Source organism: Numida meleagris, chromosome 1, assembly GCF_002078875.1.
Source record: "Numida meleagris isolate 19003 breed g44 Domestic line chromosome 1, NumMel1.0, whole genome shotgun sequence".
Lineage (NCBI taxonomy): Eukaryota > Metazoa > Chordata > Aves > Galliformes > Numididae > Numida > Numida meleagris.
The window spans coordinates 61,368,651-61,394,748 of NC_034409.1; the positions used below are offsets into that span (position 1 = coordinate 61,368,651).

Consider the following 26,098-nt stretch of genomic DNA (forward strand, 5'->3'; position numbering starts at 1 on the left):
CAGCACCCTTACAGCCATATCAAACAAGATTAGAAGGCAAAAATCACCACCTTGCCTCTGCTGTTGTGAGCAGAGTTGGTAAAGCGATAATCAATTTTTATCGATAATGAGGTTTGGGGATTAAACCACTAATTATTAAAGAAGTGAGATAGCTGTCCTGAATGTATTTCAGTTCTGGAAACTCAACTTCAGTACTTCAGCACAGAACAGCAGTTCCCTGAATAGTCACATTTCTGGCTTTACTGTATCACCCAGAAATTTGCTGCTGGCTAAAACATGAGTTTGTCATAATATTTGATATAATTGGAACTTTCTGCGCATTGTCCGGCTAACCAGTGTAGCTGAAATGAGATCACTCTAAGGCTGTTAGCGGTTTTTCTTCTGTTTGTGTTTGTGTTATCTGGGTGATAGAAAAGCATTGCATTTTTCGTAAGTCTAAGGTTTTTGATCCTGTTGTTTTCTGAAATTCTGTTTGCGTAACTGCACATCTCTAACATTCAGTTAACGTCCTTACTGGCAAAAAAAGCAAGTTTGATGTTTACACGGCCTGTACCTTTTTACTGAATTGCAAATCTTGATTGTGAAAGAAACCTCTTTTTTCTTTTCTTTCTTTCTTTTTTTTTTTTTCTTTTGCTGAGTCTGCCACTTTCTCAGTTCCTTGTAGAAGTTATCTGTGTTGCAGTATGAATAGAAATGTTTCACCATGCTGTTGCAATGAGTGGGAGAGTTCCTTGCTATTATTCCTTATTTTGCGCAGCGGGTGACTCTCCCAGTGTTACTTTTTCTCCCCTCACCCTTCCCAGTTATCAAGCTATTTTGAATCTATCCTCCAAAATGCATCTCTTGCATTGTTTTCTACCTTGGCTAAACCCTCTGAAAACTGCCAGTAGGTCTACAAGGTCTGGCTTGTTTTGTCTGAGCATGGTATGCCTGGAACTGTACGGATGCATGAACGCAGCTGCTGAAATGATCAGATCAGTTGCTAGAATTAAGAAACAATAATGTGTTCTTGACCCTTGCTAGTTACCCTGCAGTAAGAGCACTCAGGTAAGAAGCGCTGGTTTAAGAAAAAGGGATGTTTCCTACTTCCATTGAAGGAGCTCGCTTTACATTGCACAGTGATGTTACCCGTGGTGAGCTGAGGCTGGCTGTCTGAACAGGTTCATTAGTGTTGCTATGTACTTCTGGGTTTCTGAAGCACCTTTATCACTCTTAGGGTTGTGTATCTTACTGATTGCGCTACTGGGAAGTGGGTTGTCCGTCGCATGCTACCTGGGGGAAAGAGAGAAACAGACGTGTACGCTAAGCACACTGCATTTACAGACCGTACTCTAAAAATCAGGCTACAAAGTCTTTAGCCATTCATTGACAGCACATTCATGTCTACAGGTCTCCAAGCTTCTGGGTAATTTGAAGAGCAAGAGTTATTTTAATTGCAGCTATTTTGTCACTAGCAAGTTTATGTGCACATTCTGACTTCAGCTGCTTTTGTGTCTTTTTTTAAAAGAGAAAAAAACACCACGTGCCAAATGTTGTTAGTTTTGTCTCATGTTTGCTTCCCATTTAGAGGCTTACAGTCAGCTCCCATTCCTTGCCCAACTCAGATCTTGATGTGCCCGCCAAGCCCATGTACGAATATCAGTGGACTAGAAGGGACCCTTGGATCCTACTTACCTCTGGTAAACGCAGATGGGAAGCTGCAATTGAGGGTGATTCACAATGTATCCATGTGCCTGCCACCTTGTAACAAAGTCAGCCCTGCTGGTGAAAGGCTCAGAGCTCTGCCAGAGAACAGGTGCTTCAGCGCTGTCCTACGCTTCTGCTGTGCTTTTGGGACCATGAGGTGGGGTGTCCAGATAGTCTTAAGAAATATGTGCCCCGCTCTCCTGTGGAAACCGAAACATTTTTACTGGTGCACAGCGACCTGACAAAGGGGAAGAAATTGCTCGTGCATCCAAATTTCTTGTCAGGTTAATTCTTAGTGTGTTGCAGACAGAACCACCTCAGTCTGAAAAATGAGATGGCCTTTGGACACATCAGTAGCACCTTACGTTTCCTTTCTAGCTGAGGCTAAACACTGGAGCTTTAGGAAAACACCCTTATAAGCAAGTGGTGTAAATAAAGGCTTAGTTGAAATACACACATCTCTGTGAAAATAGTGAGCTTTTTTTTTTCTTTTTGCGCTCTCAGCTTTTAGAAAGGAACATATAAGGGAATGAAACTGTGGTGGTGAAAGTATACCCTTCGTGCCTTTATTATTTCCAATAATTATTGGAATTATAAGAAACGAAGCCCGACGCCAGTTGAAACTGCTTTTGCAAAGAAGCTGCTGTAGAGTACAGCGTGTTTTATCATCCTAGCTGCATCTTCCTTGGGGAGAAAGTAGATCTCATGAAAGGAATTTTATTCTTGAGAGAGGAATAAGTATCCTAGGAAGCTGGTGAGTAGTTCTGGTTTACGTTTAGTGTGTAATTTCTTCTAAGAATGCAGAAGAATGGAAAACAGAGCAATATCTGAAAAGGACAGATAATCAAAATGCTTCCATGTTGTGTGGTGATTTAAAGAACGTGCATACCACTTATGCTAACTTTCCAAATTTGGAGTGTCAATTTATGTTTAGAAATAAAACCCTTCTTTAATAAATGAGTGTTGAGATTTTGCTCAGAATGCCAGGGTCAGAGTTCAGGGATGCCTGCCTTTTATAACACACAGCTTTCAAAATGTCGAATCCACATTCGCAGTGACTTTTGAGGGTTTTTTTTGTTGTTGTTTTAGGAAGACTTCTCTGTCTACTTAAATGCGGGGGGGGGAAGCATCCATTTATACCTTCTTATGTTCATTGAGACAGAACGAGGGCACTGTTACCTTCAGTCAACTTGACAGGTGTTCAAGTTGGTAAACTTAAAAATAAATATAAAAAAGCATGGATGTAAACAGACGTTGGTGCTTTGACATCCACTATCTGGGAATGAGAATCAAACATAACATGAACTTTTTTGGTCTTCTTTTTGTCTTAGTTTCATTAATTGCATTTGCTTTCTTACTGTCAAGGCCATGGGGATAAAGATTATTTTATATGGATAAACAAGTCTGAATCCCACAGTTCCAGTGCTGTGTATCCAGCATTGACTGGCTTGCAAACAATTGCAAAGAAGAACTTTCTTCTGCCCTTTTTCTGTGTAGTAGTCACTAATTTGCCACGAAAACTGGTGAGCTTTTTAACCTCCCAGATCTAAAAGTCAAATCTAACAGACAGATAAAACTAATACCTTCCAAGCCTGCAAGTCAAACAGGATGACAGAGACTCTACATTCTTTATAAAAAGTGTGTTCAACCCTGGCTTTTGTACCAGAAAGTCCAGGTCCCTCTGTGTAATCCAGCACTCTTGACTAACTATTAGGGTATGAATTATGAAGAATGAATACCTTTGAAAATGAAGTTCAGCGTGTCTGCTACGCTACAATATCAGATGAAGGTTGCTCTTGTAAAGGCTGACTTTGTTGCTGTTGTAGAGCTGACGTTCAAAGCTCTTCTTATGCAAACAGGGATCAGTGCTACTGGGAAGTTCATTTTTCTGGAAACAGAGTGTATGACTGACGGGAGACAGGGGAGGCATCAGTGTGCTGTAAGATGGGTTTCGTGCTTGCTTCCTGAGTGTTGGGGCAGTGATGCTCTTAAGGAAGCTACCTCTGTGAATGCTCTTGTCCATCAGCTTGTGTCAGTTTCGAACGGAAACTGCACCCAAGAAGCTCAGAGCAGGTGTTACATATCAAAGGCTGCAAAGGTTATCCCTGGATTCTTTCTGTTCTAGCAAATATAAGCAAGGATATTCCTGTATTTCTGCAATATGTTTTTCTGTATTTCTATAATTACTGTGGTATGACTGTTTTTCCTGGAGTTTGGAGAGAGGTGGGAGTACGGGAGGCTTTATATAAATGTATATTAACATAGAAAAGATTTTCTGGAGTGTAACAAAATTTCCTGTTTAAGGTGCTTCAGTATTCTGACAGGTGTAACCAGGACTTTCGGCTTTGTGAGCCATTGGTTCACATGGGATGCTAGAAATAGTGTCTAAGTGTGACAGTGGTGGTAGACACTTTTTTTTTTTTTTTGTTGGATTCTTAATTCTAAAGTTGATATGAATCTGACTGGTCCAGCTCTTCTTCCCTTTCTTGGATGCCTTACTGAAAACCACTAGGTCTTTTAACAACACCTAGTGTATCTGTTCATGCCCTCCCTCGCTTTGCAACTGACTTTCAAATACATTTCCATGAAGTTGTGCACATTCAGTCTGACTGTTCTTTCAGCAGATCTGACGCAGCAGTTAGTTAACCATTTTTTTTCTTGATGCATTGTTCTGGATACCGCTATACTTCTTTGTGTAGTAGCAGCTTTGCTGTTTTGAAGGAGACTTGATCCACTAGCTGTATCTGAGCTATATGAAATGGATTCATTTTAGTTGACACAAGTTGCACCACAGAATGGCTTGGTTTGGAAGGGACCCCAAGGATCATCAAGTTCCAACCTCCCTGCCACAGGCAGGGCCACCAACCTCCAGATCTGGCACTAGACCAGGTTGCCCAGGGCCCCAACCAACCTGGTCTTGAACACCTCCAGGGATGGAGCAGCCACAGCCTCTCTGGGCAATACTGCATTCTCCATACTACATTCAAATGCACACTGTCAGACTATAAATGTTTTTCCACAGTTCGTGGCGTTTGTCTCAGTCATTATCACAGGACGGCATTTTCAACTAATACTAAAGCAGCTTGATTATGTATCTCTTTTGGCAAAGCTGTCAAGCCAATCCCTAGATGCCTGTATGAAGTTTTTAGCTTGCCTGCTGATTTTTTAGGATCGATTTTATTTGGCTTACAGATATGATGCACTTTGGAAGTTTTTATTCTTTCAGTGAATAAAAGAATTTTGTTTCACAAATGTGGAAGTATGCATCATACATTGAGGAAAAATTGTTTAGCATTGACCTCAGCAGTTTATTAATAATTTTTTAAGCACTTTCATTTTATAATTTTTCTTCATAATCATAGGTAAGGCTTCTTGTATTGACAGAGAAGACCAAAAGTTTTTAACATAGGGGAATTTGCAAAGCCAGAATGGTCAATGCATTCAAGTCACAGTTCGACAGTGTTCCCTGTGGTTTCAACTGTCCCATAAGGTTAAGAGATGGTTTAGGTGTGAGTAAATTTAGAATCACAGAAGAGGAAAAAAAATAAATAGTGCTATGTTTTGGACTTTGGGAATATAAGAGGCCACACTTCTGAGACTCCTAGCAAAATGTTAGTGTGGGTCAGAATTTTGAAAAACTGTAGCTTTTCTGGGTATGTTGCTGTCTGAAAGAAGTCTTCCATGTAATTCTGCTTGCATTACTGGAAGGAAGTTAAAACTTTCTTCTTGCTGGTTGAAAATTAGAAGAGGCATTTCTGTCACTTGTTTCACTTTGCTATGTCCAGGATGAAAGACGTTTTTCCTAGAGTGAATTGTCTTGATATCTGCTTCTGCTGCTAGATTCCTAACAGCAATAAAATGAAATGTCCAGTGATGAATACTGCTGGAAAAAAATCCCAAAGGAGTGGTTAAGATGATTTATCTTGCCATGTGACTTTTTCTCTTGAACCATGACAGACTTCTGTGTCAGTGAAAGTACTGAAACTGGCTGCATGATTGGGAAGGAGTATTTCATTAGTATTTGGAATGCTGACAAGTTTCAAGCCTGTAATTAAAGTTCTCAGCTCAAGAGAAATAGTGTGAGGTTGAGTTTTCTTGTTTCCAAAGACTTTTTTTTTAAGGTACTATTTTTATTTTTTTTCCATTTTGAGAAGGGAGAGCCATGTGACGCATGGGGTTGATGTCTTTCCCCAAGTGTCACATGCCCACTCCGAGAATCCTTTCTGGAACTCTTAGCTACTGAGTTAGAACATCATAATTCTAGCTTGAATTACTTGATTATTTTTTTCCAGAGCCATAGAGAGGATGGCACCTACTTGTGAAACAGAGGTGAGAGATGAATTAGCACAGAACTGGTGTTTTCGCTTGCAGTGGAATAGGATTAATCTGTCTGCCCGCTGTATGGAACGTCGCAGCAGTACGGCACGCTGTGTGCTGTCGGCTACTTTCAGCTGCGTGGGAAGCTGCTTTTCTATCGAGGACACTCGTTGCTTTCATTCATTCAAAAGCTACCAGTAGTTTGGCAAAATGCTACCTAAAGCAAAGAGAAAGCAATTTCGTGAGTTTACTTCCCCCCGCGCTCCCCTTTTCAGGAGTGATTAACTCATTAGAAATGATCTAAAATCTTTTGTGTGCTTCTTGCGTGTCATTAAGTGCGTGCTAGGTGATACTTCTGCATGCAGCAGTAATGTGTTCCTAGCATCATTTAAATTTAATGCTTTTGGAGGGGAAAGTGCTATAACTAAATGGAATAAAATGTGCAGTCTTTTGTTTTGAGTTAAAACTTACTGAAAGCTGTTGAAGTGAGTGTTGGCAGTGATTTATTGAGGTGACTTTCTAGCAAATGAGTTAAGTGCTTTGATTTGGATTAATTCTCATGAGAATCCTTGTGGATATAAGCTCTCGGTTGAATATAATTTATGTAGTGTCTAAGAAATATCTAATTGTTTTGAGTTCTCAACGGGTGCCGCAGCAGCATTTTTGGCGTTTTGGTGTCTCAAACACTGAGATTGGTCTGAAATAACTTTTCTCGTTGGAAAAAGTGTTTTTCTTCCAGATTGGAGCGCAGTGTCTTGGTTATTGAAGTTACTCCACTGAAACACTGCAGACTTTGTTAAGTAGTTTATACTTCTGTGCCGTTTTGCATAAGGATATGTGGTTGAAATAGAAGAAACTTCCTATCTGAAACTTGTATTTTAAAAAATAAATCTGTAAATGGTGTTTTGGGAGCTAACTTCAATTATTAATGGTGCTGGCTATCTTTCATTGTTCTTCTTCCCTTTACGTGTGTGTTTAAAATATTCCATAGTAACGTTGTCACTAGACTGAGCACAGTAGCTATGGTTGTCATTTCAAAAATGAAAGAGTATAAGAGAGCGAGCACTTGAACTTCTTGAGCACTGCTCAGCAAGCACAGTTGCAGCAGCTTCCGTAAGCTTTGTAAAATACCTCATGCTATTGTATCTTCTATGAAATAGTGTGTAAATGGAAAACTTCTACTCCGTACTGTTTGTGATTTAAAACTCATAGAACCATAGAATGGTTTGGGTTGGAAGGGACTTTTAAGGTCATCTAGTTACAACCCCTCTGCTATAGGCAGGAACACCTCCCTCTAGACCAGGTTGCTCAAAGCCCCATTCAGCCTGGACCTGAATGCTTCCAGGGCGGGGGCATTCATAACCTCTCAGGGCAACCTGTTCCAGTGTCTCACCACCTTCACAGTAAAGAATTTCTTCCTGATATCTGTCTAAATCTACCCTCTTCCAGTTTAAAGCCATTTCCCCTCGTCCTGATGCTACCTGTTCTTATGAAAAGTCCCTCCCCAGCTTTCCTGTAGGCCCCCTTCAGGTACTGAAAGTACTGAAAGGTACTCTATGAGGTCTCCTCAGAGCCTTCTCATCTCCAGGCTGAAGAGCCCCAGCTCTCTCAGCCTGTGCTTGTAGGGGAGGTGCTCCAACCCTCTGATCATCTTCTTGGCCCTCCTCTGGATCCGCTCCAACAACTCCATGTCCTTCTTGTATTGGGGGCTCCAGAGCTGGACACAGTACTCCAGGTGGGGTCTCACAAGAGCAGAGTAGAAGGGCAGAATCACCTCCTGCTGGTCACACTTCTCTTGATGCAACCCAGGATACAGTTGGCCTTCTGGGCTGCAAGTGCACATTGCCAGCTCATGTTGAACCTTTCATCAGTCGACACTCCCAAATCCTTCTCCTCAGGGCTGCTCTCAAGCCATTCTCTGCCCAACCTGTATCTGTGCTTGGGATTGCCCTGATCAAAGTGCAGGACCTTACACTTGGCCTTGTTGAACTTCATGAGGTTGGCATGGGCCCACCTCTCAAACCTGTCCAGGTCCATCTGAATGGCATCCCTTCCCACTAGTGTGTCAACTGCACCACTCAGCTTGGTGTCATCTGCAAAGTTGCTGAGGGTGCACTCAATCCCACTGTCCATGTTGCCTACAAAAATGTTAAATAGCGCTGGTCCCAGAACCAATCCCTGGGGAACGCCACAGGTCACTGGTCTCCACTTGGATGTTAAGCCAGTGACAGCAAATCTCTTGAGTGCAACCCTCTAGCCAATTCCTTATCCAGTGCGTGGTCCATCTCTCAAATCCAAACACACCCTCAACCAGGAGCTAGAAAAAATTGATTGAGTGATTGCTAATATCTGGCAAACCAAACTTCCTAGCAGAAGATGAGGCTGGATTAAAGCTGGCGTGAAAGGAAATACGTTAGGATATACATGATGTCTTTAGATGCTGCTTGGTAGCCTTTCATCTCATGGGGAGGGGTCAGTGCAGGGATATTTTGGTCTGGTTCTAGTTTTGATTTTAGCTGAGCACAACTGTGATTTGAAATGTTTATAATGGAAAAATAAGTTAAAAGAAGAGAGAGAACAGAGTAGTACAGTAGCTCAGTTGTGAGAGCGGATTTCATCCCTGATTCTTTATCCTCTGATAGCTACTCACTAACTGTGTGTGGTCTCAGCCCAGTATTTCTGTACTAAAGAGGGACCTGCTACTGCACTTACAGGACAGCAACATTTAACAGTGCAAAAATAAGGAATTTTACTGCATATCTGTATATAAAGTAGAGGGGAGGCGTACTGCAACATGATGTTGTCATACTGTTTTGTTTTTGGAGAAGTCCCTGCTGTTGGGATTATAGTATTTAATGAAATTACTCTGAGCTGCAAAATGAGAAACATGTTAGGACTGAAATCTTTTTAACCTGAGTAAAGACTAAGTCATGCTTAGGGAAGAAGTAAGAGACTGGAACCAGTTTTCAGTGTGGGTACATACAGAAATTAGAAACTGTGTCCTACAAAAGCTAGTAGTACTTAAAAGATAAAACTACTGAATGTAGTAAATGGACTTCAAATTTTGATTAAGTCTGTTTCCTCAGAAAAGCAACAGGACAAGGATAAGGAAAAGTCAGAAGTAGGAAAAAAAGTTGCTCAAGGTGACCATTAACATTATGGCTTGAAAACTGATGAGTATTTTTTTCACTCTCTCTTTAAATGATAATATAATGATAGGACAAAAAAAAGAGTAGAACTTCCTTTTTTAGTTCAAATATTAGAATTTAAATAAGATTGCTTTTTGTGAGTGGGAATTAAAAAATGGTGGAGAAATATAGTGGTAGTAGAACATGCTTTTATTCTAACATGGGACAAAATATTTTGGAATAAACTAGATCGTTAATATGTTATTTTTCTTGATACAGATGTGGTCCTGGACATTGTGAGCATGTGACTTCAAAGATGGACAACTGGATCTGTTACAAATTTTGACTGGCCTTAAGCTGACTTAGAAACACTAAAGAGCTTCAGAGGAATTCTCTCATTCCTGATTTATGCCTATCTAATTGCCTCACACCACCAGCTTAATCATGTACGGAAGCGCTCGGTCAGTTGGCAAGGCTGAGCCAAGCAACCAGAGTCCAGGGCGTTCACCAAGGCTGCCACGGTCACCACGCTTGGGCCATCGTCGAACCAACAGCACTGGAGGCAGTTCCGGCAGTAGTACTGGGGGCGGCAGTGGGAAAACCCTTTCTATGGAAAATATTCAGTCCTTAAACGCTGCCTATGCTACGTCTGGCCCTATGTATCTAAGTGACCATGAGAACGTCGGTGCAGACACCCCAAAAAGCACCATGACTTTGGGCCGGTCTGGGGGGCGGCTGCCTTACGGTGTTAGGATGACTGCAATGGGTAGCAGCCCTAACATTGCCAGTAGTGGAGTTGCCAGTGATACTATCGCATTTGGAGAGCATCATCTTCCTCCAGTGAGTATGGCGTCCACTGTGCCTCACTCGCTTCGCCAGGCCAGGGATAACACGATCATGGATCTGCAGACGCAACTCAAAGAAGTATTAAGGGAAAATGATCTGCTTCGCAAGGATGTGGAGGTGAAAGAAAGCAAGCTGAGTTCTTCCATGAACAGCATCAAGACCTTCTGGAGTCCTGAGCTAAAAAAAGAAAGAGCTCTGAGGAAAGATGAAGCTTCAAAAATCACCATTTGGAAGGAACAGTATAGAGTTTTGCAAGAAGAAAACCAGGTTTGTTATCTAATGTTACTGTTGTGTTAGTGCAGTAGCATGATTAAATGAGTTTAATAAGCTTGCATATTACGCTTAGCTAAATTATTTTAGTACTTTTCCCAGTAATTGGTACGAATAAGAAGTTTTCATCTTGCAAGAGGTTTTTTTTAAGTGTTTCTTATCAGATTTGTAAACCTCCACTTCAATGCTTGTTTCTCCTTGTGATTTTTTTTTTCTTTTCTTTTTCTAATTTATTTTCTGGGACTATTGCTCACCACTCAGTTTCAATTTGCAACTATTTTATCCCACTCATGATCATTATTTGTATAGTGCTTAATTCCAAAAGTGTTCTCTTGAGATGTAGAATGTACTAACTGCTGACCCCAAATACAGCTGAACTGCTGCTGGATGTTGATAGATTGCCAGTAAAACAAAGTTCACATGGCACTGCTCTTAGTTTAGAGCTCTAGTTAAAACCTCCAGACCTACAACTTTCACAAATGTGTAAACCGTGTTCTTGGCTTCATTTAAGTAGTCTAATACCCTCTCATCTTTTCTTTTCTCATAAACAGTGCCTATCTTGTTATACAGCTATCATAAAGCACTCTCTCTCTATATATATATATATATTTTGTTTTGTAGTGGTCTGATTAGCTAGAGAATTGGCAGAAGAACAGAGAATGTTGGGCGTCTGTCACTTTTTTCTTGTCCCCTCTTACAAGCATCTCTAGATCAAAATAAACCTGAGAAGCTGGTTAAAATTGAGGTCTCTTTGTAGTCAGCTCTACTTCTAGTAACTTTTTCAGTTTTCCCATCTGGATCTTGCTAATTTAATCCTGAGGTAACTCGTTGTCTTTGAGTTGGTATGCTCCTGTTCAGTTGTTCATGGCCATATGTGAGTTAGGAATCTCTCTGCACTCTCCAGTGAGAAACCTCAACGCTATCATGGAAAATAGGCCCCGTATTCAATAGGCCCCTGAAATGTCAGTCAGTCCTCGCTATGGTAAAATTACTTTCCCTGTTCAGTTTTTAAAATACCTGAGAAAGTTGAAATCATTTCCATAATTCAAATGTGGTCATACTTTTTGAAGCTGTTTAGGTATATTTTTCAGGTGACCTGTGACTTTAGTAGATTCCTTTTGGTTAGTGATACTCTGCTTACACTGAAGCAGTCTTGAGAATTTCCTTCCACCTTTTTAAGAACATACTTTACTAAGTTCTTAAAAAGTAGTAATTAAGTAAGTTGCTTTTTTGAACTAGCATGAAATAATTTAATGAACTTTTTCAGTGTTATAGCTGTGTTCTTACTGAACGGTAGTATTGCAACATGGGATTTGACAATGTACGATATTTATTTTGTATTCATTTTCATGTCTTTTTAGAGCAAAAAAGCTTAAAGTGAAATCATTTTATTATAAGAATAGTATTTCCTTAGGAGGATTAATCCAGTGAAAATTTTAGCTATGCTGGTTGTTGTGGTTTAATCGGGCAAGCAGGTCAATACCATTCAGCTGTTTGCTGACTTTCCCCTCAGTGGGATGGGGGGAGGAACTGAAAAAGGTGAAAGTGTGAGAATGTGTGGGTTGATACAAAGATACTTCTAAATAAGAAACAAACAAAAAAAAAATAAAGAAGGAACAAGCAACAACAACAACAACAAAGCAAAGGATGCACAGCACAATTGCTCACCACCCACTGCTTGAAGCCCAGCCAGTGGCTGAGCAGTGCCTGCCCCCCTCCATCCAACTCCTCCCCATTTTATTGTTCAGCATGACACCACATGGTATGAGATATCCTCTTGACCAGTTTAGGTCTGCTGTGCTGATTCTGTGCCCTCCCAGCTTTTTGTGTGTCCCCAGCCTTCTTGCTGGCAGGGCAACCCGAGGAGGTCGTAAGTCATTGACTTAGTGTAAACACTGCTCAGCAACAAGTAAAACATGGGTGGAACATGACTTTATTCATCATAAATCCAAAACACAGCATCATACCAGCTACTGTGAGGAAAATTAACTCCATCCCAGCCCAAACCAAGACACTAGTATGGTGTTAGTATAATGAAAACACAAAATGCCATTCACTCAGCTTTTTGGTGCTGTTAATATTTCTGCAGAAGGTGAGTTTTAAATTTCCAAATTCTCTTCTTGTGGTTTTAAAGTTCTGTTTTCATACTGAAGAGAAGGAGAATGTTTTTAAATGTGACGATGTTTATGTGAGTTTTGACATGTGAGGATGCTGTGGAAATCTGGAAGCACAAATACAATGAATGTGTGGTTTAGAATGGAGTAAGTGGTTACTGAATATGTATAGATTTGAGAACAGTGATTTCTCTATCTGAGAGTTTTTTGTGTGTGTGTGTCTTTCCTTTATCCCCTAATTAAACATTTACAGATATTTCCAGGCCACTGTTTTCTAGGCAATCACTATAATTACTACCACACTTGTAGAATTGTATAACTTTGGTCCAAAAAAAGAAGGGTGCAATTTAAAAGTAAAAGAGTATTATTGCAATGAGCTGTAAAAACTAAGAATGCTAATTAATAGATTATAGTTAGCTAACAGTGTGTCCTAATTAAACTCTGAATTCATTATGTCTTCTATAGCCTGTTGGAATTGGTCACTTCAGCCTTTATAATGAAGATCAGTTTAATCGGATTTACTGTAATTAAACACTTTTCTGTTTAGACACTGAACAAGGGACTTCTCTGATCTGTTGGTGGACCTGAAATATCTTCATTACCCTCCCCCTACTCTTTTCTAAAATGAGTTTAATATATTCCTGCTACATTGCCTTTCAGTGTACTTGCAGGAACTGGTATTTCAGATCTCAATACCAGTATTTCAGCGCATCACTTGAATAAAAGCCTTCTGGCATGGGCAGGACTTGTGCTGCATGTTAAGTTTAGCTAAGACCGAATGCATTGTTTAAAATTGACTAGATTCACAGAGCCAAGGTGCAGGCTGACTCATCCCATTATCTGATAGTCATCTCAATCTCTTTGCTGTGATCTTGGCTCTTTATTCCTCCCCGCATGCTTGATCGTCCCCGATTGGATTTATTTATTTATTTACTACTCTTGTCACCTCAACTTTGACTGAATTATCTCTAAGTTCTGGAAGTTGTTAAGAATATGTGAAAACATGAGCTCTGGTTGATCGCTCAGTCTCCTGTGCAACATGTGTTGGTGTCACTGAGTTTTCTTTCGTATTTCTTGGGAACATGTACAAATAAATGTTGATTATTGGAGTACTGCTTGCTGATTTCCAAGAAATTTTCCAGGCTGAATAAAGAAGAGAACTCCTTTTGAAAAAGAAAAGCGAATGAATAGGAAGATTAAAGAGAGCACTATGTGTCCTGGTGTGGTCACGTGTTTGTTCATTTATTTATTTTGGTGCAAATAGGTAGCAGGAGTATCTTGGATATAATATTGAAAATGTAGTGCCCATGCATCTAGGCGTAAATAGCTCTCACTTGGGTTGAAAAGGCTTAGCCTTGCTCAGTGATGATGGTTTCAGCTGTGATGCAGTACAGCTGTATTCATTGGCTACTCTGAGCAAATATTAACAGCTGTGGAGTGTAGCATATGCTGAAATTTATCTTCATCCTTTGATACTTTGTTGCTGAAGCGCCAGAAGATCTTTTCTTTTGGTAAATGGGGAATGTCCTCGTCATCTCATTTTGAAGAGCTCAGAACTCAAAGTGGAAAGTATTCCTGTAGTTAACATAGAGTCATGGAAAAATAGAGTAGTTTGCAGTGTGGTGTGGATTAGTTATCCAATTAGACTTAGCAAGAAGCCAGAAGCAGAGTGCAGATGATTTCTCAAAGATTAACAAACACGTGCAAGGAGGAACTGATGGAGTCAACAAACAGGAGCTTGGTTTTGGCACTGTTGCTCTCCTTAGCACACTTTAGTAAGAAGTACATTTCTCTGGCTGGAACAGAAGATTTTCTCTTTTGGCGTGAGTAGTATTTAAAGTTTACATGAAAATATCTTCTTTGGAAGCCAGAAGAATGAAGGAAAGATGGTGAGTACTTTTGGTTTGTGGTTTCATTAAAATCTGGATCGTGATGGACTGCATGGAACTAGAGAGAAAAAAGAACTCCCCACAGTTGAAACTTGCATATGCCAAGGTGATTGTCCCTAAAAACAATGAGTGCAATGCAAATTGGATGTCTAGCACCCTGCACTGAAATTTACCACATTGTCTGATCTAGATTTGAAATCTGAATTATGTTTTGGCTGAAATGGTGCGGTACTGCTGAAAACATCTTTCTACTTTGATGTATTTTTGTGGCCTCTTTGTGGTTAGAGGTTTTGAATGTCTGAGTGAGGGAGTTTAACCAAGAAAATATTTCTGAAAAGTATTTCACCTTACTTGGGGTCAGTGCTTGAAGAATGTTCTGCTTTATTGTGATGGAAGAGTGTGGCTGGTGTCCTCCAGCAGTTTACCAGCACTCCTCTCCAGACTTAGGTTATTAGCTAGGCTTTCTCCCTATAGTGGATCTTTATTTGCATCACAGGGCATTCCATAGTTGTCGTTAGAATTCATTATCTATATCCTACAACATTACACTTAAACACTTTTTTTCTACGGCAGATCTGTCAATTCTGTAAAGCACTGCCAGCTTTAAGGTTCGCTCTGTCTTTCTTCAGTTGAAACATGACATAATAACTTATTTCTTCTTTAGAGTAACTCAAAGCTGTCTCCTGAGGAGTGCTCAGTATCTGAGGCGTTTATCAAGTTGTGGCACTGAGTAGTGACTTCAGAAATGAATGCGGTGACATGCAGTCTCCCAGGAGATGGACCTTCTGTGTTCTGCCTCTATGCAATTCTGTAAGGAAAGAAAATAAGGCTTCTGCGGCTTATCAAAGCTCCCTAATGCTCCTTTTCTCCCATTTCTTACTGAGGTAGAATCACTCTTGAGTTGCTTTAAACTTTAGCATAAGCTGAAGAGTTGGTCCCTATTCGATCCATTAAACAGACAAGGGGAATACTATCAACTTAAAAGAAGCTTTTAGTAAAATGGGTTGCAGCGCTGATAATGGTGAATTTCTTAGTAGTTTGACTGTGCTTTTAGCTACTGAGCTGAGAGAGGGATTACTTTATGTTCCAGATAGCACACTGTTCTTCTGTTCTTTGCTTGGAAATTCTTTATCCGCTGTGTAATGAGGCTGTTCAGACATCGCTCCCTAACTAGGTTTCCAGCATGTTATTCTACCATTCAGTATGTATGGTTCTGAAAAGTTTTATCTGAATTCCTGAATTTCTTTAGGATCCGTTGTCTTTTCTTGGTATTATGTCAATTCTGATATCTGAGTTGTTCACTTTTTCCTTAAGTGCTCTTTCTAAAACATGCATTGCGTAACTTGAAAGTGTGTGAGGCTCTGGTTTAGAGTAAATCAAGCTTCCTACTAGTCACTCAGTGAGCAATTGAACACAGAGAGCTGATGGGAATAGCTCTGTGCTTTTGCTGCATTATATGTATTTCATTTTAGTAGAGGTCTTGTACTGCTGTTACAGCTTCCTAATACTAAATCTGGTATTCTTGTGTGTCTATCCTTTACTACGTGGTATTGATTTAAGTGGAAAGGAGAGAAATGCTTCTAATGGAACTACTAGTCCATGGAAAAAGAATTTAAGTACTATTAAGAATACAGATGACAGTCTTCGTGTATGCCTCTGAGGCCAAAAATCAAAGTTGAGGGTTTTTTTTGGTTTTTTTTTGCCCCAATTTGGTGATATTAGAAATTCTTTCTTACTTTGAGATGACTGGTGAGTGAGCCACCATCACTAAACTCTTAGATGAAAGGAATGGTTTTTTTTCATCAAAGTAGGTATCTAAAGATCCTATTAACAATCTGTGCTGTGCTTGAGACATTGATAAGACAGATAAGCTTTTTTGTATTTAGGGTAAATACATCTCTCATATTCTCATATTCTGAGACAAAGGCTAGAGAGCAAAAGAGCTTAGAAGTGACATTTCTGTACTTGGAAAGTGATTACTGTATTGGATAAATTATTAAGGGCAATAATGGTAGCTTTCTGAATTAGAAGTTGGAGAAAAATGCTGTGAAATGCCACTTTAGCCTCAGCAGGCAGGAGGGGTAAAGGAGGAGAGTCTTCAGTGTTCAGGGTGTTGCAGTGTACAACATATTAGTATATACCTGTGTTTAGTGAACACAAGAACACTTCAGTGTTTTGGGTAGTTGCGGTCAGTGATGAGTTGAGCATCTTGACAGAAATCAGAGTGCAATGGTGTGTCAGCAGGTATGCATAGCTGCTCTGGATTACTATCTATGTAGGGAAAAAAGTGTACTTTGTAGTTTTTATATATCATTTTTGTCATAATCCAATAAATAAATGGAAAAAATCTACTAAATGTAGTGGGCTGTAACTATATCACAGTGGGTTCTTCTGTTTATTGTTTTTTTTTTTCCCTGAAGATAACTACTATACCTTGAAAATAAAATCTTTGGCAAAACTTTTCATAACCCACAAGGTCCACATAACAATATCTTTACATAGTATTTACAGATTTATACTGGGTCCTCTCAAAAAGACCATATTCTCCTTTTGTAGTGAACAAAATACAAGGAAAAAGCGTTGCTAGTTTCATTCCTTGTTGATATCAGTTTTTATATCCAAGTGACTTGCCTAATGGTTGCATAGTACCTTAGGCAGAAGAGCAGAAATACTTAGTTATTAACAGCCATGAGAAGTAGGTAGCAATGTACAGTTTTTGTAAAACTCTATTAGAGTTCAAAGAACTCACACTAAGCCACTGAAAAACCCATTTGATTTAGTGAATTTTTCTTTTGGTTATCGAAATGCTTTACAACTCAGCCATGCTCTTGCTGTATTGTTCTGTACTACTTCTTTCAAAGACTTAAATAGTCTGTTTTCCTTGTCTACCTATGGGAATTATAGCATTATTTTCTTTTTATAACCTTTGAGCACTGAGCACCAAAACCTTTTGACCTGATTGAGAGAAACTGAAGCACACCAGTTTTGGTTTGCAACTCCAGTGTGGTGTTTACATTTAAATCACAAAGAAAAGAAAAAATACATGGAATGATTCATTTTCAGTGTCTAGATCAATATTTGAAGAATTTTCATGGTGATTTGAATTTTTTTTTTCAATTGATCTCCAGTAAGAAAGTTATCTTATGGATTCAGCTTACAAAGAGACTTTTAATTCTTCTAATAATAAAATAAAAAATATTTAGTTATAAAAATAATTTAAAGCATAATATACTATTCTGATTGGATGTGTGCTCATTGAAATCAGCTTAATCACACGCAGAAATACTGGTGCAGAACACTCACTGAAAGTGCTTCCAGTGAGCACTGCAGGAGAAATCAGAGCAACGTATAACAGCTACAGCAATAAATAATGTGTTTGACTTCTTTAGTTTAATTTTAGCAACTTCTTTTGTAAACTGGAATGCCAAGCAGTATACCATCACTGGTAAACCTAAACTTTTTTTTAGCTTTTTCTTGTGTTAAAAATTCTTGCTCATCTATATGCAAGCTTTTAAAAAAATTACTGTATGTGTTACTACTTTTTTTTTTTTACTGTTCTTAAATGGCTTAAATATGTGTGCTGTGGGCTTCTTTGGCCCTTCTCTGAGTAGGGGCTGCTGGTCAAGAATTCCTCTGAAACACAGGAAGATGACTGAGTCCTTGTTCTGTGCTGCCTCCATTGCCTGTATGGTTTTCTTTTAAGATCCAGTGATTGTTGTCAGTGTTTTGGAAAATAACTACTATAAGTGAACAAGGGTAAGCAACTGTTCAGAGGCATTTAGTTCTTCCAGAACTTGATTCCACAACTTCAGAAGCAACTTAAAAGCAAGATGTAGTTTCTCAGTAATCTCAAGCAGCTCATGGCAAGTGGACAAAGAAAGACTGGTTCATAGGGATGATGACTTTTCTAATCTTGTGTATAATGCAGTGAAGACACCTTTTTGGGAGAGTAGTAGAAAGGGAGAAAAGTAACGGAGGTCAACTGTTCAATAGAAAGATCTTTGTCAATGCTTTGCAAATATAGCTGAGAATTTGAGAGTAAACTCTACTTGTCTAAAAAGATGCTTTGTTAATGCCTGTTGCTGAATATTTGCATTTTGTGAGGTTCTGTAGTGTGTTGATCTCCCTTTGTTTTTCTACAGTGCAATCTTTTCCTGCTTCTTCCCTTCTTTTCCTGCCCTTTTCAACCCTGCCCCATTTGAAACAGGGAGGCAGCCTTAGGTGTGGAAAAACACGCAAGTAATGAATAGTAGTCCAAGATTAAGTATGCCTCACTGGTATCTGAATCAAAGCTGAATACAGTTATATCCTTTCATGTCCAGTAAATACTTTGTCTTCTTTTGAGAAGCTCTATGAAGAAGTAGGCATGTCACTAAACACTCATTTGCCATTTGAACATTTCACAGATCTCTGCACGAGGAAGCAATGCTTGATGTTAAGTTTATAGATTTTTGATCCTTTTTCTCAGATGATCAGGTAATAGCTACTTTGGGTTGGTAACTTTTGAGATAGTCTTCTAAGTATGTGCTGATGTGGATTTCAAGGAGTAAAGGACCATGCATTTCCAGTCACTTTGGCAACTTCTTTCTGAGATTAAGCCAAATCAGCGCTGTTCAGAGGTGGGATTTTTTTTTTCCAGGTACAATGTACAGGATCTATTTCTACCCTAGTTGGTTTCTCCTGGCATTTAAGGAGGGGACGTGGGATGGTGGTGGGAAGCAAGTCCTACCTTCTGTAACACAATATGGTGAGCCTTATGTACTCTTTTCCCTTGGAGGAGTATTGATTGATAGGTTGGTTTTTTTCAGTGGAATCATGCCCCAAATGTCAAATGCTTATTTTTGACTGGGGAGAGGGAAAAGCTTTTAAAAGAAGTGTTTGTGTTGTAGCATGTTGTCTTTACAGACCTGTACCGACAAGAGTTGTCATCTCAGGCTTAACAAGACCTGATATTGAAGGTAACCATGTCACGTAGTACATATATTAGAGTGGTTATATACTGTCTTTTCGTATTAAAACTTTACAGAGGTTTCCCATTATGATAGCCTCATGTTTTCCTCCTGCTTCAACAATGTTGGAGATTGCTTTAGCAAGTGAAGGATACTGCGTATATGGAAGAAAATGCATGTTTGTACTCCTTTGCTTGCTGAGTATTGTGCGGCTACTCAGCTGCTTTAATGGACATTAGGACAAGAGCGCTCAGAATTGGTTTTGTTTTAAGAATCCATGAGCAGATGTATTTCTGTCTGCAAAGTGTAATCAAAAGCATACAAAAGTTTCACAGAAGCATCTAACTTCGCATGTGTAGAGAAGTATATACACTTCTCACTGTGAGAAAAGAAAACATATATATAATTGTGCCAAAATAATGACATGCACATGATGCACAAATATTTTACAAACATATACATTAGATTTTCCACAGTATAACTGAATACCAGTTCTCAGTTCAACAGAAACAAAACTTGAATCAACAGAAGTAACTTGAGAATACACGAGGAGCTTTTCTCATTAGTGAGACAAGATACCCATGCAGCCTGTTCCAGCATGCTGTCCCACAGCTATAAGCCTCCGTGGGGTTTATTCTTATGGCTGCATCTTTTTTTGAGAAATTGAAACATGTAATGCTAAACATTTGATATGCTAAAGGATTTGGAGGATTGTACCAAAGCTCTTAAGCTTTTACTAGCAGTGTTAGAAATGTCAAAAGCAGCAGAGCTAAGAAATTCCAACCTGTCTGGAAAATAAAGCTTTATTGTAGATGATGCCCATTTTCTGTAGTCAGTGCACGGCTTAGATCTGATCTAAGGAAGCAGTAGATTGATGGCAAAGGCAGTCTTTAAGAATGGCCATATTTCTGCAGCCTGAGCTAGAGCTTTTTACTGGGTTTACGATAGTTTTTATGATAGGAGGTTTCTATATCATGCCTCTGCTCAGCCCTATCTTGCCAGTGGCTACAAAATGAAATTACTTTTTCTGCTTTTTGCCAGAAGGTACATCTCCTGTACACAAATGGAAAGAGACCTAGAGTTTTTTCTCTTCTACAGAAGAAAAATTTGCATTATAGGCTTAAAAAGAGTGAATAAGCATGTAGAAGATGTGCTCCTATCTCTTCTAAGGTTAGAGTTTGCTTTATGGAAGTCCTGTGGAACACAGGTTTTCATTTGATCCACAAGAAATCCCTCAGTTCATGTTAAGACTTAACTAATGATTTGTGTTTTACATCAACTGAAAATGTACATATGAAGTTCCTAAAAGTGATTTTTGGCTTGTATGGCAAGAGGTTGCAGCATTTGTTGAATGAGAGGAACACATCCATGCAGAGGATGGCAAAAGCTTTAAGCTGAGGATTAGTGCTTTTAGGTGAAATGATGAATCCCAGAAGTCTCCTAGAAAAAGGAAGTGGGTACAAATAAAAACAGCCTTATAGTAAAAGCTTTTAATTAGGTCATTATTAGTAAATGCCATGCCCTGGACCGGAATCTTAGGAAGTAACTGGCTTATCTCTTTTGTATAAGTAAATGTGGAGAATATGATTGTTTGAAGATTTATTATTTGACTCTGTTTAGTTTAAGAGTACTAACATGGTTGTGTTTACCAGGTACAGCATAGTAATAGATGAGAGCACAGTGTCAAGCTTTTGGTGTGCTTCTCATACTATTGACACTAAAAAAAAAAAAAAAAAAAAGCACTTACTGATGTAAAAATCAAGATCATTCTTTATTTTGACCAAATATGGCGATCATTTTGTGTTTTACATTAGTATAACATTTGTGTGTTAAAATTAAGGGATCCATTTGCTTCTGGGAATTAACAGTTAATGCAGAGTAGTTGTACATAGGTCACTCTGAAAGTAATGCCTCCTATTTATTTTGGTGGAAATGACAACAAATAGTAAGAGCACAATAACATAGTTTGATGTAGCTGAGAATTTGCTCTAAAACACTATTTTTCAACACAATCACCACCATTAGCTATGCATTTTCACCACCAATGAACAAGAGCCTGCGTGCTGTGCTCATAAATAAATAGAAAAAATCTGCATCAGCAGTGGTGACCTGTGGTCACCTGTGCTGAAAAGGCACCACCTACCGCCTCACTGTGCTCACATCCACTCTTTGGTCTCCACATATGTTCAGCAAGGATCAATGAATGTCAGTGGGTGCAATTTTTTCTGCATGGAGGACTTCAGTTCTACACCTCTGCTTCATCCACACCTCTGTGTCGGTCACCATTTTGTCAGACTGCCCCTCTGCTGCCATCTATTGCACGGCAACAACATGTAATGGAATACTGGTTGGAAGGTTCAGCCTTTACTGTTGTATCACCAACTGCCTCTAAGATCATGGCATTACTCTCACAGCAGGCCTTGTACAAATGGGAACCCACGAGATTTTTTTCAGAATGGGGAATTTCCCAGTCTTTATTAGCCTATTGATCAGTTAAGTAAAATCAGATTATCATTATGCTTTTATTTGGAGGAAAGTTTTAAAGGCTTTCTCCCTTGGGTGGTATCTGATGGGTCAGCTTTGACAATGTGGTTGCGAGCCTGTTAATGTGTAACCTTTTTAATAGATCTGTAAGCCTAGTTACTCAAAGGAGGGACCTTTCTAAGGAAGCGTAGGTATACTTTCGTATTAGAAAGTAAATAGTGTGTTATTGATGTGCAGTCAACACCATTTCTTATGAGAGAAGAAAAATGAAGCACTCAACCATTTGATGATAGTCTTTGCAGAGAGCGTTTGGACCTGTTCCTATTGTCCACAATGTGGAAGGATTCAAAAAACGGAATTATCCTCAGTGCTGTGTTATGGAGGAAAATAAAAAAAAAAATTACCTCTGCAATAAAATGAATTGATTCAAACTTTTCTTAACAGTGAATTGACTTTTTGAGCTAGCACATGGTTTTGAGAAAGAGTAAGAAAAATTTTAATAAGTATGCTTTGGCCATAATTCACATTCTGTGCACATACTTGACCAAAGAGTTGAAATGAGTGTGGGTACTGCTATCTACTCAAACTGTGGTCTCTATGTGATACCAGGGGCCTCTGCTCTTTGCAGCTGTGTAACATACTAGTAAGATCTTACTGGTTGTTCCATAATGCTTTACGAGCCATTATAGTTGGAAATAGCATGTCTTCTAGTTACTCCTATGAAACCTGACTTATTTTTTGAGCTTTCTGGTTTAAATCACTGAAATCTTTACAGTTCAACTTGAAAATTGAACTTTACACTTAACATATAATAGTTGAACAGGTTTGTTTGTTGTGCTCTCATTACATTCTGTCTCCCTGTTCTCCTACAAATAAGATTCAAAATTCAGTGTTTGCTATTTAAGAAAGGTTCCAAGTTAGCATTTCTATCCAGCAAAAGCTTTTACTTTTTCCTAAGGCTGGGAAGGCGTTCAAGATTAACCTTTCAAAACTGCGTAAATTAATTTAGTGTATGCTTATTCAGGAATGATTCCTGTCCTTCTTTCCATTTGGCTGAATAAGCTCAAATCTGTATACATTTTAGGTCTGATGTCTGTCTCCTTTTCTACGTGAGAATTGTCATGAATTTGTATTTAGCCCCACTTTTTTGTTAATTAACTCTTTATAGTGTTTCATGTCAGACTTCTTTAATCTGAAAGACTGGGAACCTGTGCAAAATCTTTAATTCATTTTCACTTACAGTTAATACACATGTTAATATTTCTTTATGAAGTACTGATGCTAGACGGTCTTTGAAGGCTGATCTGGAAGAAGTAGATCTGTACTTCACAGGTTGAATGTTAACACAGTCAGGTTATTTGGTGCAGTAAGACATTATTATGGATGGACAGTAGTTGGTGCTGGGACCCCTTCGTCTGTGTGCTATTTGAACTCCTGACTAGCCCAATTGAACCAGACTTGCCTCCTGCACATGTGATTTTGTACTGTCTAAAGGAGTGATACACAGTTCATTTCTGCGTTAGGGATTAGGGTGCATTTGTTGTGCATCTCGAGCACAGCTGCTCTTTTAGTTTCCTCTGACATATATTCAGTTTATATGCACCAAAACTGTTGTGTGAAATCAACCAACACATGACAAGTAGGGTCTTTCTGAGGATCTTTCAACCAACGCCTCTTCTGCAAAATAGAAGACTGTTGTGGATATAATCACATTTGGACAATTTCTAATGCTTGAGCTTCTGAAGGAACTTAAATGATGGTGAATTAAACATTTCAGCACTCAGGAAGATGTGTGTTATTTCTGTCAATAAATCCAGATTATAAAATATTTCCAAACCATTACATTGGGTTAGATATAATGTGATTATTAAAAATCATGCAGTTAGTGGTTGCTATAGTTGAGATATGGGAGAATTTTTGTTCTCTGTGCTAACCATTAGAAAGCAAAATCACCTCCTTCTTCATTAGGTACCATATATATAAAGTCCTAGACTTGTGCTTGTAGGAGCTCAGTAGTATTCTTAGCTTAGGTTTGAAGCAAGAAATCTTTTATTTTTCCTACCTTTTCTTGAAAGTGTTGAGCTTTGTCTGTCCTGCACAGTTAACTTACATTTCTCTGTGATCAAGCAATAGGAACAGTTAATTTTGTTAATCAAATCTGAGGGAAGGTATTAATTTTTAGTAGCGTATCAGTAACAGAATGGGTCCCTGTGCAATGTAGGCTTACATGTAATTGAGAGGATGAGATGAGATTTTACTGCCGAATACCTTTTTTTTTTTTTGGTTTTCACATCTGATCAGATGCTGAGTATTTCATTAACAGCAGACTACAAAAATGTAGATGTAGCATTTAGTTCACGAATATGGGTCATATTAACTCAATATTTTTATATTTTTACTTCCTTTTTATTTTGAGAATGAGTATACTTTATTTTTTAAATATTGTTGTCAGTTTAGGCAATGAAAATTGGAGAAGGTTGTGAGATATTTCACATGAAAAAGGTAGAACACCACTTCTTGAGTTTAGTGGCTTCCATTTTTTATTAATCCTGAAGTACTTTTGTGAGGTTCTGCCAGATGTATGTGTTCTGTAAACTTACACTTTGCATCCCTCGCACCATAACTCATTAACCAGAATTACAAGTAGTAAGCAGTGCTGTATTAGTATTTCTTCAAGTTACAAAACTGCCATTACTGTCATAAGCTGGTTTCAATTCCCAGTAGTAAGCTCCTTCCTTTCTAACCTGTATTAACATGTTCTGAATTAACTTATCAGTTGTGTTTACAACTTCTGTCTGTCACATCAGTTTCCATCATTGAAAGGTGATATTAAACACTGCAACATTAAAGAACAGAAAGCTGTGGAAAATGCTAAGTACAAGGCATGAGAGATATACAGTTGTATGAAGTGGTAATTATTAACCATGGCCTCATGTACAATACTTGATAGCTAAAATTGGTATTTTTTTTTTTAAGTTCCCAAAGTTCTTTATATCTTGATTTGTGATCTTTTGAGATGGTTTCTGGTTTCTTAAGTAGAATTCCTTTCTTTTTTTCCGTCAGTGTTCAACTAGCTGCTGGGAGATGAATAGCACAATTGTTCTTATGTCACTTGTGATATCGGAACCATCTGAATTGCACAAGTTCAGGTGTTCTTTTTTTTTTTTTGCAACAGATTATGCCCTAAGGCGCACACAGATGTATCCAAGCTACGTATGTATATGACCAACATGGGAACAAGAGCCCCATTTTTCCTGGAGATTTTTATAATGGTTCATATTCAAGGCACAGTTTATGTTAACTTTATCATTGCAAGTGATTTATACATTTTCTGAACGGCTCTCAATCAGGTCTGCAGCAGTAGAGCACTAACATATAAATTGTAGGGAAGTGTTTCACCACTTTGACAATCAACTCTCTGGGGAAAAAAAACAACCCATGAAAACTAGAAAACCAAAACCAACAACAAAAAAACACATAGCTGTTGTCTTAATAGCATATTCCCACTAATCATCATTTTCTACTTGTTCTTGATGCATCTTTAATTTCCACATCCCATAGATAGTACCAGTGTTTACTATTACAATGATTTTAGTCCCCTTATTAGTACAATTCAGTCTCTGCAACAAATGAAGAACAGTTGGTATTGCAATAATGTGGCAAATTTTCAACATATGCAGAATAAAGCAGAATCAATTCAGTATGAAACCACCCACTTATTAGGAAGTCCTGAACTTAGCACATATTTTTAATGTACTTCTTGGACGGAATTTGATTACAAAAAGTGCTCTATTTCCACTCTGATTAATCTTATATAACTTGGCATCACTGTCTCATCTTGCTGGTACTGGTTTTATGCGGCTTCATATGAAGTGATTATCAGGGAACTCTTCTGGTTAAAGTAATTTAGCAAAAAAGGTTAATTTTCATCTGAATGTGTTAACAGAAGGACTGAGTGAAATAAGATTGGAATATAACCTTAGAACTGTAAAGATGTTTTTATTACTGGAAAACGTGGATTGTAATGAATTCTAGAATAAAATAAATCTTGCTTCTGCTAACAATAAATCATTTATTTCATGCTTAAAATGTCTATTTCCAGGGCAGAGTCTGGACAGAAGTAAGAGATCATGATAGAGTTTTCTTTTCAATTTTATAAACTGACTAAAAATATGCTTTGGTTTCTCAAGATTTGCATACTTGAGTGAGCACTGAGGAAGGGAATAAAGAAGGCTTTTCTCAAATCCTGCTTGTGGAACTGAAGGATTTATTTATTCAAGAACTTTTAATGTGAAATGTAGACTAGTTTTGATCCCCTGGACAGATTACTCAATTTTTTTCAGCCTTCCCACTTGGCTTTCTACATTCTCCCACAGTATGCAAATAGAGAGATAATACATCTGAACAAAATGTTG

The 26,098-nt window shown here is 38.5% G+C and overlaps 1 protein-coding gene across 6 annotated transcripts in view; it reads left to right on the top strand.

The window, feature by feature from the left end:
* The window catches only part of ERC1 (ELKS/RAB6-interacting/CAST family member 1), a 300,339-nt gene that overhangs the window by 1,476 nt on the left and 272,765 nt on the right, over window positions 1–26,098 (top strand). For 5 of the 6 annotated variants that reach the window (XM_021389632.1, XM_021389660.1, XM_021389603.1 and 2 more), the window contains exon 2: window positions 9,411–10,244. In XM_021389632.1, coding sequence (XP_021245307.1) covers window positions 9,576–10,244 — 669 coding nt within the window. In that variant the 5' untranslated portion in view covers window positions 9,411–9,575. Of the gene's footprint in view, window positions 1–9,410; window positions 10,245–13,875; window positions 14,251–26,098 lie in introns of those variants that run through there. The other variant, XM_021389650.1, reaches the window with a different exon arrangement.